The 13,424-nt window shown below is 39.3% G+C and overlaps 2 protein-coding genes and 1 long non-coding RNA gene across 18 annotated transcripts in view; 2 read left to right on the plus strand and 1 right to left on the minus strand.

Annotated features, from left to right (window-relative positions):
* PTPN22 (protein tyrosine phosphatase non-receptor type 22) overlaps positions 1-8,429 on the plus strand; it is a 64,905-nt gene extending 56,476 nt beyond the window's left edge. For 12 of the 15 annotated variants that reach the window (XR_012416276.1, XM_015430837.4, XM_065547545.2 and 9 more), the window contains 2 exons: positions 2,606-2,683; positions 7,292-8,429. Coding sequence is in view for 13 of the 15 variants with exons in the window: in XM_015430837.4 (XP_015286323.2) it covers positions 2,606-2,683; positions 7,292-7,356 (143 nt within the window). In the remaining 2 variants the exon portion in view is untranslated. The remainder of the gene's footprint in view (positions 1-2,605; positions 2,684-7,291) is intronic. The other 3 variants (XM_065547540.2, XM_073998489.1, XR_010587862.2) reach the window with 2 other exon arrangements.
* Positions 1-9,658, minus strand: part of LOC102116058 (uncharacterized) — an 84,061-nt gene extending 74,403 nt beyond the window's left edge. For both annotated transcript variants that reach the window (XR_010587891.2, XR_010587889.1), the window contains exons 1-3: positions 9,467-9,658; positions 7,758-7,860; positions 6,801-6,896 (exon numbers count right to left, since the gene is read on the minus strand). This is a non-coding gene — a long non-coding RNA (uncharacterized lncRNA). The remainder of the gene's footprint in view (positions 1-6,800; positions 6,897-7,757; positions 7,861-9,466) is intronic.
* Positions 9,659-9,769: 111 nt separating this feature from the next.
* The window catches only part of RSBN1 (round spermatid basic protein 1), a 50,943-nt gene continuing 47,288 nt past the window's right edge, over positions 9,770-13,424 (plus strand). The window contains exon 1 of the mRNA XM_005542280.4: positions 9,770-10,536. Within this exon, the coding sequence (XP_005542337.2) occupies positions 9,834-10,536 (703 nt within the window). The 5' untranslated portion in view covers positions 9,770-9,833. The remainder of the gene's footprint in view (positions 10,537-13,424) is intronic.

The raw sequence follows: 13,424 nt of genomic DNA on the forward strand, positions 1-13,424 counted from the left end.
TCATGAATGAATTATAGAGTGACAAGAGTGGAAGCTGTCAACTGTGATGCTTGATGCTAACTTTTGGTGGGAAAATTTAATTGCTCAGAAATCCTTTAGTTACAAGTGACAGAAAACCTAACTTAAGCTGACTTAAGCAGAAAAGGGGAATTTACTGGCTTGTAACAATGGTCCAAATGATGTAATCAGAACCTAATCTCTCATTTCATGTCTCTCAGCTTAGTCTCACTCTGTGTTAACTCATTCATAGGCAGGTTTTTATCATGTGAGTTCAGGCTTATGATGGAAAAAAAAATAACTCTTTATTAGTTTTCAAGCCACACTGTGATGACTAGTGCCAACTGGGTCTGATTGTCTTGACTTGGTTCGTTTGCACATCCCTGAACCAATTATTGCCAGTATAGTCAATGTTCTGATTAGGCAGGATAGTGTCATACCCTAATATTTAACACTTATTACATGTGTACACTGTCCAATCAGGAATGAGGTCAGACCTATACATCTGGTGTGACCATGCCAATATACTAACTGAAAATCAGCCTTAGTTATAGGTCATTTCCTTAATCTAAAGGTACAATCAGCTCTACTGGAAGCATGGGAACTGAAAATTGGGGAGGGGTAGTTTCCTAAAGGAAAATTCAAGTTCTATTATTAGAAGTGGGAATGAAGGTTAGGCAGGCAGCATAAATATATCCATAATAGGCCAGGCGCAGTGGCTCACGCCTGTATTCCTAGCACTTTGGGAGGCCAAGGTGGGCAGATTATGAGGTCAGGAGTTCGAGACCAGCCTGGCCAACATGATGAAACCCCGTCTCTACTAAAAATACAAAAAATTTAGCCAAGCATGTTGACATGCACCTGTAGTCCCAGCTACTTGGGAGGCTGAGGCAGGAGAATTGCTTGAATCCGGGAGGCGCTGGTTGCGGTATGCTGAGATCGTGCTTGCGGTATGCTGAGATCGTGCCAATGCACTCCAGCCTGGGTGATAGAGTGAGACTCTGTCTCAAAAAAAAAAAAAACAACCATGATTTTTAAAATATAACAAAATAGCAGTTTCCTCTGATATATATGTGTGGAATCTGTGCCTCCTTTGTAAACAACCAATATTCTCCTTTGAGACAATTTTGTTTTCTTTCTGAAGGATGTATATAACTTTCAGCTCTATGCAGTATAGAGATTACTGATGTCTCCTGAACTTCCTTACCTTTACTCACTTTCTATTCATGTCTCTATCTTCAGTGCCTAGAGCAATGCTTAGCACATAGTAAGTATTTAAATATGAATAGTATTTTATACTTATACTTTAACTATTTTAATATATTAAGTATAATAATTATGCTTACTATAGTAATATAGTAAGTATAAAATAAATATGTGTTTTAACTGGATCTGATTGAAATTCAGTATGTATTCTAGTGATTCCTACTCAGGTACCTCCTCGAAAAGGAAGGTGTTTCTAGAATCCTAGTATGAGGTATGCATGTGCAAAAACACATATGCAGTTCACACAGTGCATTCTGAAAATGTTGAAAACAACAACAAAAATGCTTACCAATATTCTTCCCATTTATATGCAATTTGTTAGAAAGTTATACAAGCCTGAAATTATCTTTTTCCGTTGCCAAGATAGAATGTGCAAAATGTGGACAAAGTTTTTAAGGGACTATTTTCAAAACTGCAGAAACTGATACATGAATATATCAATGTAAATATATGACCTATAAGTAACTTATACCTATAAGTAACTAAAATAGCAAAACAAAGCAGCATAACAATGCTTTTGGGAGATTATTGGCCTAAATAATAATCAAATCATGTTTTTTTGAGACAGGGTCTTGCTCTGTCACCCAGTCTGGATTGCAGTGGCGCAGTCTGGGCTCACCGCATCCCTCTGCCTCCCAGGTTGGATCAATTCTTGTTTCTCAGCCTCCCAAGTAGCTGGGATTACAGACGTGCAACACCACGCCTGGCTAATTTTTTCTGTATTTTTAGTAGGGTTTCATCATGTTGGCCTGGCTGGTCTTGAACTCCTGGCCTCAAGTTATCTGCTTGCCTCAGCCTCCCAAAGTATTGGAATTATAGGCGTGAGTCACCGTGCCCGGTTATGGGCCTAAATTAGAAAAAAATCAGGCTGGAAAGTGGAATAAAAAAAGAGATTCCAGCGTAGAGGATTATATAATAAAAATAAGACTTGTCATGGATGAATTATTGTGGAGAACAAATGATGTAAAAATGTACTAAGAGTGGTCAGAGGAAAAAGTTATATGAAGTCCAAAGCCAAAATGTGAATTTCAAAAAAAAAAAAGAAAAAAACCATGCTGATTCATGATACATTGGATCTTATTTCTATGGCAATTACCTTTAGTGTTGGGCTTTACTATACAATCTGTTTGCAAAGAAAAGAAACCTTTTAAGAAAATACCAAAAATACAAATGAGAATATTATAGTGTCAACCCATTTGTAAGCACCTACATTTTGTTAACATTCGACAGTGATATGTTTATTTGGGATTATTAATTACTCTTAACAATTATATGTGATCTGATCAACAGTCATCTGAGTCTGTCTTTAGTCTTTCCCTTATATTTTTTCTTTTAATTCTAGGTATCTGTAATTCTTGCCCACCAAACAAGCCTACAGAATCTGTTCAGTCAAATAACTCCAGCTCATTTCTGAATTTTGGTATGTGTGTCGTTTTACTGAAGAGTTAAACAAATTACCTAAATTACTCATTTACAGTATAACAGATACAACTTTAAATATGATTTTAGGTTGCACGTATAGGTCCTTATGTTTATATTCTTTTCCATGCAATTTATCTTTTTATTTTTAACCTTAACTACCTCTTAATATCTCACACAGAACTAAATTATCTAGTATATGTGGAAAATAAAGCTAGGTAACCAAATGATTGTGTTGGCATGTAGTAAATAAATATGACTATCCAAATGAAGAAATTGAGATGCTGTGATATTCCAGTTCATATCTAAAGCAAATTTATGAAAAACATACAAGTATGATAAAAAGAATAGCAGTTGCCACTATTTAGTCTCATATAACTAATTTAATAGTACGAAATGAAGCACAATTCTGACAGTTTTAAGGTTTGCTTACCCAATTCCTCCTAAGTTAAGCTATAAACTTAAAATGATAATTTTATATTATTCTAAGCATTCTATTATTCTGTGTGATACATATTTATGATACTATTTAAAGTAGTATCAGGTATAATTTTTTGTAAGAAGAATAGCAATTAGTAGTAGGCTATTACTACTAAACATTATTATTAATCAACCCCCTGAAAGAGTGTGAGGCCTCCAGGAGTCCCTAAATCACACTTTGAGAACTGTCGCTTAATGGTATTGTCCTTACTTACACAATCAAAATTAGGTTGCTGCCACATCCAGACTGTAAGTGGCAAGAAAAGAGGAAAAAGTGGAGGTGTGGCCTCCTCTTCTTACTCTACAAAGGCACTGACCCGGAAATGGCCAGATCATATCAGCTCATATTCCCTTGAAGAGAACTCAGACATGTGCTATAATTAAACTGCAAAAGAGACTGGGAAATGTAATATTGCTGGGCAGACAGAAAAAACTGCCTACATACAATTCTATTTGAGGAAGAAGCAAAGAGGATATTGGTGGATGGGGAGCAATATCTGCCACGCCTAAGTTAGAGTCCCTGTGTCATCTTCACAAAATGTTTAACTAAAATCTCTGGATCTGTCTTTTTTGCCATAAAATTTTGTTTGGATTTCATTAACTCTAAGGTTTAAAAAGTTATAATTTAGGCTGGGAGGGGTGATTCACACCTGTAATCCCAGCACTTTGGGAGGGCGAGGCGGGTGGATCATGAGGACAGGAGATCAAGACCATCTTGGCCAACATGGTGAAACCCTGTCTCTACTAAAAATACAAAAATTAGCAGGGCATGGTAGCACATGCCTGTAATCCCAGCTACTTGGGAGGCAGAGGCAGGAGAATTGCTTGAACCAGGGAGTCGGAGGTTGCAGTGAGCTGAGATCGCGCCACTGCACTCCATGCTGGTGACAGAATGAGACTCCATCTCAAAAAAAAAAAAGTTATAATTTAAAAAATAAGTTATGATTTACACGAAATCACTTAGCTAAAACATTCACATAGAATATTGTAAAAACTACGAAAAAAGCAAGCCAGGCATGGTGGTTCATGCCTATAATCCCAGCACTTTGGGAGGTTGAGGTGAGGGTCCCTTGAGCCCAGGAGTTGAAGACCAGTCTGGGTAACACAGTGAGACAATCTCATTTAAAAAAAAAAAAAAAAAAAAGGAAAAAAGAGAAAAAAGCTCCCTACTTTGCCCGGAACATAAATGTTCTCTGCTTCCTTCTTTACTCTAAATCAGTGATACAACTTGAGTAACTCTAGGCCTACCTAGCTTAACAACAGTCTATATAATCTAATATGAGGATAAAATATTAGAGAGCTGCCTCCATGCTGCTTCCTCTCAAATATGCCTAGATTTGAACATTTTACCTACTTAAAAAGCAGCACTTTCATGCCTGTAATTCTAGCACTTTGGGAGGCTGAGGAGGGAGGATTGCTTGGGGCCAGGAGTTTGAGACCAGTCTAAGCAACACAGTGAGACTCTGTCTCTACAAATTTTTTTTTAAACTAGCCAGGCATGGTGGCATGTGCCTGTAGTCCCAGCTACTCAGGAGGCTGAGGTGGGAGGGTCACTTGAGCCCTGAAGGTTGAGGCTGCAGTGAGCCATGATCACGCCACTGCACTCTAGCCTGGGTGACAGTGCAAGACCCTGTCTTGGAAAAAAAAACCCAAAACATCAGCACTTACTTTTTTAAGGCAATATCAATTTAAGTGCATGTTACTCAAAAAAGTACTTAAATCGGAATGAAAAAAATTTGTGATTCAGGTTTATTTTCCCTGAATTGGCCCACATGCAAAAAAAGGTAGCTCGAAACTGTTTTAAACTACTGGGAATTGACCAGAGAAAGAGATTGAATATAGGTATTCCTAAAATTTTAGGTACTCAGTACTAATATATATCCATATCTCTATTCCTAGTCCACTTGGGTTACAATCAAGTGATCTGTACTGACAGGATGATTCTGACTATTGTGTGTGAAACATTTTAACCAAAAGTATTCCTTCCATCTTCTTTCTTACCACTGGGAAGAGTAAAATGTACATCAACTAGGCTGTGCGTCCCCTCCACCAATTTTTTTAATCACCACCATTAAGAAATTTGAATGTGCTTTTTTTTCTTGAATCTTCTTTCCCCTTCCCTACTCTTCTTCTCTTCCAGTTCTGGCATAGTTTTCTAGGTTGGAAATTTTCTTTTTCTTTTTCTTTTTTTTTTTTTTTAAATGAGATGGAGCCTCGCTCTATCACCCAGGCTGGAGTGCAGTGGCACGATATCGGCTCACTGCAACCTTGGCCTCCTGGGTTCAAGCGATTCTTCTGCCTCAGCCTTCTGAATAGCTGGCATTACAGGCACTCATCATCATGCCCAGCTAATTTTTGTATTTTTAGTAGAGACAAGGTTTCACCATGTTGGCCAGGCTAGTCTTGAACTCCTGCCCTTACGTGATCCACTCACCTTGGCCTCCCAAAGTGCTGGGATTACAGGTGTGAGCCACTATGCCTGGCTTCTGGGTTGAAATTTAAGCAACATTTGAGTAGTTACCATGTGCTTGAATTCCTGGCCTCAAGCTATCTTCCATACTCACCTCCAAAAGTGCTGGGAATATAGGTGTGAGCCAACATGACTGGCCTGAGCAACATTTGAGTGCTTACTATGTGCCAGGCATTGTGCTGGATGCTGTGCGTTTTTGTTTTTGTAATTCTTTTTTTTTTTTTTTTCTTTCCCTCTGCAGCCTTGACCTCCCTGAGCTCAAATGATTTGCCCACCTCAGCCTCCTGAGTATCTGGGACCAGAGGTGCAAGCCACCATGCCCAGCTAATTTCTTTTTGTTTTTTTTTTGTAGAGACAGGGTTTCACTATGTTGCCCAGGCTGGTCTTGAATTCCTGGGTTCAAGCAATCCACCTGCCTTGGCCTCCAAACCTGTGGGATTACTCAAAGGCATGAGCCACTGCACCTCATCCCATTCGCTTTTTACACAAATATCTCATTTGATCTTTACATCAGTTTTTTAAGGTAGACAGTACAACTTGTATGATGATGAAATTAAAGGTTTAGGAATATCTTTGAGTTTTCCATTTTATTATTCCTCTATACTTCGAACCTTTCATTTCTCACTGTAAGTTTCTAAAGTTGCTAAGTGTAAGATAACTGAAAAATACACTGCCATTAGGCCTGGCTTAGTGGCTCACACCTGTAATCCTAGCACTTTGGGAGGCCAAGGTGATCAGGAGTTTGAGACCAGCCTGGCCAACAGGGTGAAACCCCATCTCTACTAAAAATACAAAAATTACGCAGGCATGTTGGCTGGCACCTGTAATTCCGGCTACTCGGGAGGCTGAGGCAGGAGAATCACTTGAACCCAGGAGGCGGAGGTTGCAGTGAGCCGAGATCGTGCCACTGCACTCCAACGTGGGCAACAGAGCAAGACTCCGTCTCAAACAAAAAACAAACAAACAAAAAGACATTACCATCAAAGAAAAGTCATAAAGTCATATGTTGCTGAAATGATAAAGAACCAACACCATCAACCTGCATACCTTTTGAAAACATCCAGAAATAGCCTTCATTAGTTGTGAAAAATTTTCTCATCCTCCTTTTTTGGGGTAGGGTAGGGGGAACAAGTTTGAAGAAGAAAGATAAATAATAATGATTACTTACCTACTTCGTTTTTCAGAATTGTTTATTTTTTTCTAAGCTTTTCAAACATAATCTCTTAGTAAATTGAAGGATTTCTGGACTGACATAGAAGTATATCTAGATGTAATGCAATAATATTATAAGTAACGGTGTTATATTTTTGTGAAATTAAAATTTCCCAGCTTCATTTAATGGGAAGGAGTGGATGACAAAAAGTCATAGATAAATGATATTATATACTAAATTATCAAAGGCTATATATAACCAGGGTCCTACATTCTATTATTACCATTATTAAATTTGTAAATGCTCTTCAAAGTGTTATTAGTATTCTGTTATCATTTAAACTTTATATTACTATAATCCTTTTATAATCTATTACTAAATTGGTCAAGATGCTGCCTAAACTTAAAAAAAAAGACCATGTATTTGCATATATTATACTCTAAAATCCAAGTATTCATTTCTATACTTAAAACATCTTTTTCATTCAACTTCATTTTTGTTCCCAGGTTTTGCAAACCGTTTTTCAAAACCCAAAGGACCAAGGAATCCACCACCAACTTGGAATATCTAATAAAACTCCAGATTTGTAAGCATATGGGCTGCAAGTACACCTGCAAATAAAACTACTGGAATACTGCTAGCTAAAATAAGTGCTCTATACGCATAATATCAAATATGAAGATATGCTAATGTGTTAATAGCTTTTAAAAGAAAAGCAAAATGTAAGTTTTGCATTTTCATATCATTTACATTGAGTTGAAAACTGCAAATAAAAGTTTGTCACTTGAGCTTATGTAGAGAATGCTATATGAGAAACACTTTTAGAATGGATTTTTCATTTTTGCCAGTTATTTTTTTATTTTCTTTTACTTTTTTACATAAACGTAAACTTCAAAAGGTTTGTAAGATTTGGATCTCAACTAATTTCTACATTACCAGAATGTACTATAAAAAGTTAAAAAAGGAACTTACCTTGTGGGTTGCAATACAAATTGCTCTTGACAATGACTATTCCCTAAGTTATTTTTGCCTAAATGAAGTATACCTTGTAAATCTTCCCAAATATTGTGGAAAACTGGAATATTAAGAAAATGAGAAATTATATTTACAAAAATAAAATGTACAAATAATGACAATTATTTGAATATAACAACAAAGGAGTTCAACTGCATTACTGATAAGTTTTAATCAAAGTCATTAAATTACCAATTCTAGAAAAGTAATCAATGAAATATAATAGCTATCTTTTGGTAGCAAAAGATACAAATTGTATATGTTTATACAGGATCTTTCAGATCATGTGCAATTTTTATCTGACCATCAGAAATACTAGTTTAAAATGAATTTCTATATGAATATGGATCTGCCATAAGAAAATCTATTTCAACTCTAATTTTATGTAGTGAATAAATTGGTGGGTAATTGTGTTTTACAAAGAATCCACCTGACTTCCCCTAATGCATTAAAAATATTTTTATTTAAATAACTTTATTTATAACTTTTGGAAACACGTAGTATTGTTTAAACATCATTTGTTCTTCAGTATCTTTCATTCAGTAGGGCAAACTGAATGAAATATTATTAGCTGTCTGTTGTAGTACAATGTATCCAATAGATAATCAATAAACTTTGTTTTTAAACTGACTTCATTGCAGTAGTGTTTAGGTAATACTTCTCCAGAAACTAGTGAAATCAAACCACAGTAATTTTATCTGCTGAGTATATATATCATTGTAATCAATTACTTCCAAATGTCTTTAACAAGAAACAAATATATTAAAAGAATCCTAGGTAACTATGAGTCACCTAGGGCGCCATGAGTGCACCTGTAGACCAAGCTACTCAGTCCTTGAGCCCAGGAGTTGGAGGCCAGCTTGGTCAATAGAGCAAGACCTTGTCTCTCTCTCTCTTCTTTTTTTTAAGAGTCAGGGTCTGGATCTGTCACCCAGGCCAGAGTGCAGTGGCGCGACCACTCCTCCCACCTTAGCCTCCCGAGTAGCTGGGACTACAGGCGCGTGCCACAACACCCAGATAATTTAAAAAATATTTTTGTAGGGACAGAGTCTCACTGTTACCCAGGCTGATCTCGAACTCCTGGCCTCACGCGATCCTCCTGCCTCGGCCTAAGCTCTGGGATTGCCGGCCTAAGACACAGAGCCCCGCCCCGCCCGTCTCTAAATATATACCTAAAAGAACCCCAGGTAAAAGCTAAAGCGAGGATGAAATTCTAAATGAATTTCTGAGCAGCAGCTATCCGTAGTGAACAGTGACGATTTGTGGTGTGTTCTCTGGTAGGCACACTTTTCAAATTTATGCAACCTTATCCTTAAGATTTGGAAAAAAAACTTACAAAAAATCTTAAACATGGTTTTCCATCTACAATTTTTCTTAACTGTAGGGATATATTAAAAATAAATGCTAGACTCTTCCAGGCATTAGCGGGGATGTGGCCCGATGGCAAGGAGGGGCCGCCCCCACCAGGACCCCAAGCAGTTCTCGGACCTGACTTCGTAGGCCTGTAGTTGTAACCATAGCAATGCCCCAGATGCTTGAAAACATTTCTGAATTGCGGCCCTATCATATTTTTACAGCAAAACCACCCTTATTTTACATATTACTAAATCTTCTTTTCACCTTCATTTCATCCCCCGTAAAAGTTTAAAGGATGAAGATTTTTTTACCTGAAAAAGGTTATGAGAGAAATATTAAATTTAAAAGTCACTGTGGAGACCACCTCCTCCGTGTAAACGAGGAAGGGTCATAGGAAGATGCTAATGGGAACGCGCCGCCAGACTCTAAAAGCCATTAACATTGTTTCGGCCGTTAGGGCGGTTGGCGGCAACTCACCGCCCAGCGGCGGTTGCGTCGCAGCCAGAAGCGTGACTCCGCGCACGCTCCCTTTCCGCTCCTCCACTCAGAGCCGGGGACGCGGCGCGGGGCCCGGCGGAACTACAGCTCCCATAATGCTTTGCGCGGCACACGGTGCTTTACAATAGAAGCTCGGTTGGAGAGGCCTGCGGAGAAAAGCTGGGAACGGCCGCTTCCGGCATGTTCATCTCTGGACGAAGAACAGCCGACAAGTGGAGGGCGGAGGAGAGACTCCAATGCCCAGCGGGCAGTGCGCGGGCGGCGCTTGCGCGATGCGCGGACGGGGGGGCGGTCGGGCCATTTAAATGTGTGTTTGTGGGTGAAATGGCTGCGCAGGTCGGAGCGGTGCGCGTAGTACGGGCGGTGGCGGCGCAGGAGGAGCCGGACAAAGAGGGGAAGGAGAAACCTCCTGCTGGGGTCTCCCCGCGGGGAGTGAAACGGCAGCGCCGATCTAGCAGTGGGGGGTCTCAGGAGAAGCGGGGACGGCCGAGCCAGGAGCCCTCTCTCGCTCCCCCTCACCGGCGGCGTCGCAGCCGCCAACATCCTGGGCCGCTGCCGCCAACGAATGCAGCCCCAACTGTCCCAGGCCCTGTTGAGCCTCTTCTCCTGCCGCCTCCGCCGCCACCTTCGCTGGCACCCGCCGGGCCCGCTGTCGCTGCCCCTCTCCCGGCCCCAAGCACCTCGGCCCTCTTCACCTTCTCGCCTCTGACGGTGAGCGCGGCCGGGCCCAAGCATAAGGGCCACAAGGAGCGGCACAAGCACCATCACCACCGCGGCTCCGATGGTGACCCCAGCTCCTGCGGAACGGATCTCAAGCACAAGGACAAGCAGGAAAACGGCGAGAGGACTGGAGGGGTGCCTCTGATCAAAGCCCCCAAGAGAGGTGAGAGCAGGCAAACTGGCCGACTTGGGTTCTAGGTCTCTCTCAGTTCCGATATCCTGCATCTTTAGGACTGAAAGACGCCAAACCCCTGCTTACCTTCTGCTGCTCTACTTCCCTAAGCTCACTGGGGTGGACCCTGGATTTCAGATCGTTGACACGGTTTGATCTAACTACTTGAGGCTTCTCGCTCCGAGGCCGAGCTGTCAGTTACTAATCCCTTTGCCAGTCCCCCGGAACCTCAGCATTTGTTTTCAAATTCTGCAGGGTTTCCGCGCCGCGTTAGATTAGTAGGTGGGGTACTAAAAAATGCCTTTCCAAAGAAAAGACATGTTGCTAAAATCCCTTCTCCTTGTTTTGCTTGCTGGAAAGCTTTAGTATCCGCTCTCCCTTGCGCCAGAATAGTCAGGGGTATGGTTCCAGTCTTTCAGAAGGGAATTCATATAAAGGTTACACGACTCACTGGTTGACTTAGCTTCTGCAAGATAAAATATCACACGCAATTAATCTTGGTTCTTTTTAATCTAGAGATTAAAAATCATTTTAAAGTTTTCATATTATCCATTTAAATTCTTAGAATAGTCGTGTGGAAGTTTTCTCTACCCTTTGATACTAGGAAATAGGACCAACAGTGCCTCTGAAAAGTGGGAATTTGTGCAGTAGATAGTAGAGGCTGGAATTCCAGTTGCATTTGATTCTGTCTGGCACAATTTGTGAATCTGTTAATTCCAATAGCCCTCAAGAATATTTAACTAGAAAATGTCAGAGTATCCAATTAAATGTGGGTTCTAGAAAAATTAGATTGGCCAAAACTGATGTCTTCCTGTTCCCAAGTACCTGTAGCATTTATTTATATTCTTTGTGGAACAAATATGATGCTTTTGATTATGCCATATGTTTGTACTTTATATATTATTTTATATAATTTGCTAGTTGTTTTTCCTCAGGGAGATTTAAAATACTTCTTTGTTTCTTAGTACTGGGCCAGTTAGGTTATTACGTGTTAATTAACCGATCTTTCAACCTAAAGTTTTGTGAGTCTTGCATTCTTTCCACGTATTGAGTCTTAAGGCTAATCATTTTTTTTTGGTGGTGCTATTTCCAAATAGTGTAGTTCATTGCAAATAATTGGTCAATAAGTATTTATTGAATAGCATTAAATTTTTATTCATTTGGTGGCATCCAAATCTTATCCTTGGCAGTAGAACTTGTGGCAAGATGACAGAATTGCCAGTTTTCACCGCCAATATGCAATGATCTTGCTCTCTTTTTATTTTTACCTTTATTCCCTACTTTCTCATTTCGTGTATGTGTGTGTGTGTGTGTGTGTGTTAACTGTACAGAACTAGAGGGAATCAGTGATCCTCTGGCTTAAATTTGTATTGTAGAAAAGGAAACTGAGGCCCAAAGTAGTAAAGAGGCCTGCTTAATCAAATCACAGTTAATTCGCACCAAGTGCAAAAAATTTAAATATTTTTTAAAAAGATGAATTATTGACATAACAGGGAGTAGAAACCAGACTCCTGAATCCTGCTTCGAGCTTCATCTCCAGGCCTCATGATGTTGCTTTCTCTTCCTGCTATTCATTTTTTCCACTCCTTTGTTTACCTTTTCCCTGTGCTTTGACATTACAGTGGCTTTATATCATCAAGGATCCCTGACCTGGCCCTGTTTTATGGGGGATAGTGGCAATAGCATGTGTAATAATTCACAATCTGCTTCTCTGAAGATTAAACAGGCCCCACGTTCTTTAAAAAACACGCTTCTGACCCAATGCTGACTGATAGAACTTTCTCAGATGATGGAAATTTTCTGTATTTGTGCTGACCAATATGGTAGCCATATGTGGTTCCTGAACAGACTTGAAATGTGGCATGATTGAGGAACTGAAATTTTGATCTTATTTAATTCTAATTAATTTATAATTAGTCACATATGGCTAGTGGCTACCACATTGGACAACACCACTCTAAATATCTGTAGTTTGCCAATATGTGAAGAAGAGAAGTGGGTTAAGATAAGTCCATTTAAACATTTTAACTTTTGACTGAGAGATTGTTGGATTATATACCCAAACTATATTTTGGGTGAAAAAGAGTTTTTTGGTCAAATACATTTGAGAAAAACTGTATACTGTAGCCTTCTACATATGTAATATGAACTGGCAAACTGGCATTTTAAAAGTTTTGAAAACCCTACAGAAAATAAACTGATTTAACTTTGTTTAATCCAGGGTTTTGCACATAGTTGGACTGATACCTTTCTTGTCCTGTGAACATGTTTGTTGTTACAGTGGTATGCAGGAGGCATGCCTCTGGTATTAATCTGAGTTTAAATCATGACTCTCTTACTGTGTGAACCTGAACAAATTGCTTTACCCTCTCTCAACCGCACTTTTCCTGTCTGTAAAATGGGATTGTGGTATCATTTATAAGGACCTTGTATGGATTAAATAGGGCATTGTGTCAAAGTACTTACAACAGTGCCTGGCTCATGGTAGGCACTTAGTTAAAACTGGCCTTTATTATTTTATTATGCATGGTCCTTAAAACAACTCTAAGATTAATAAGGAGAGTGGGCAGATTCTTGTTACTTGCAAAGCTATGTCTTTCCTTCGCTTATCCTCAGATTTTTGGAAACTATTTTAACTTTTTTTTTTTTGAGATAATTAATGATTGACAGGAAATTGCAAACATACTCGAGTTCTTACCTTTTACCGGTTTCCCTCAGTAGCTACATCTTACGTAACTATTGTATAATGCCAACACCAGGAAATTGACATTGGAACAATGTATATGTAGTTATATGCTATTTTATCATATGTACATTAGTGTAACCACCACTACAATCAAGATACAGAACTATTCCACCACCACAAACCCTTTACAAAC

This window comes from Macaca fascicularis, chromosome 1 (assembly GCF_037993035.2).
Source record: "Macaca fascicularis isolate 582-1 chromosome 1, T2T-MFA8v1.1".
Classification (NCBI taxonomy): domain Eukaryota; kingdom Metazoa; phylum Chordata; class Mammalia; order Primates; family Cercopithecidae; genus Macaca; species Macaca fascicularis.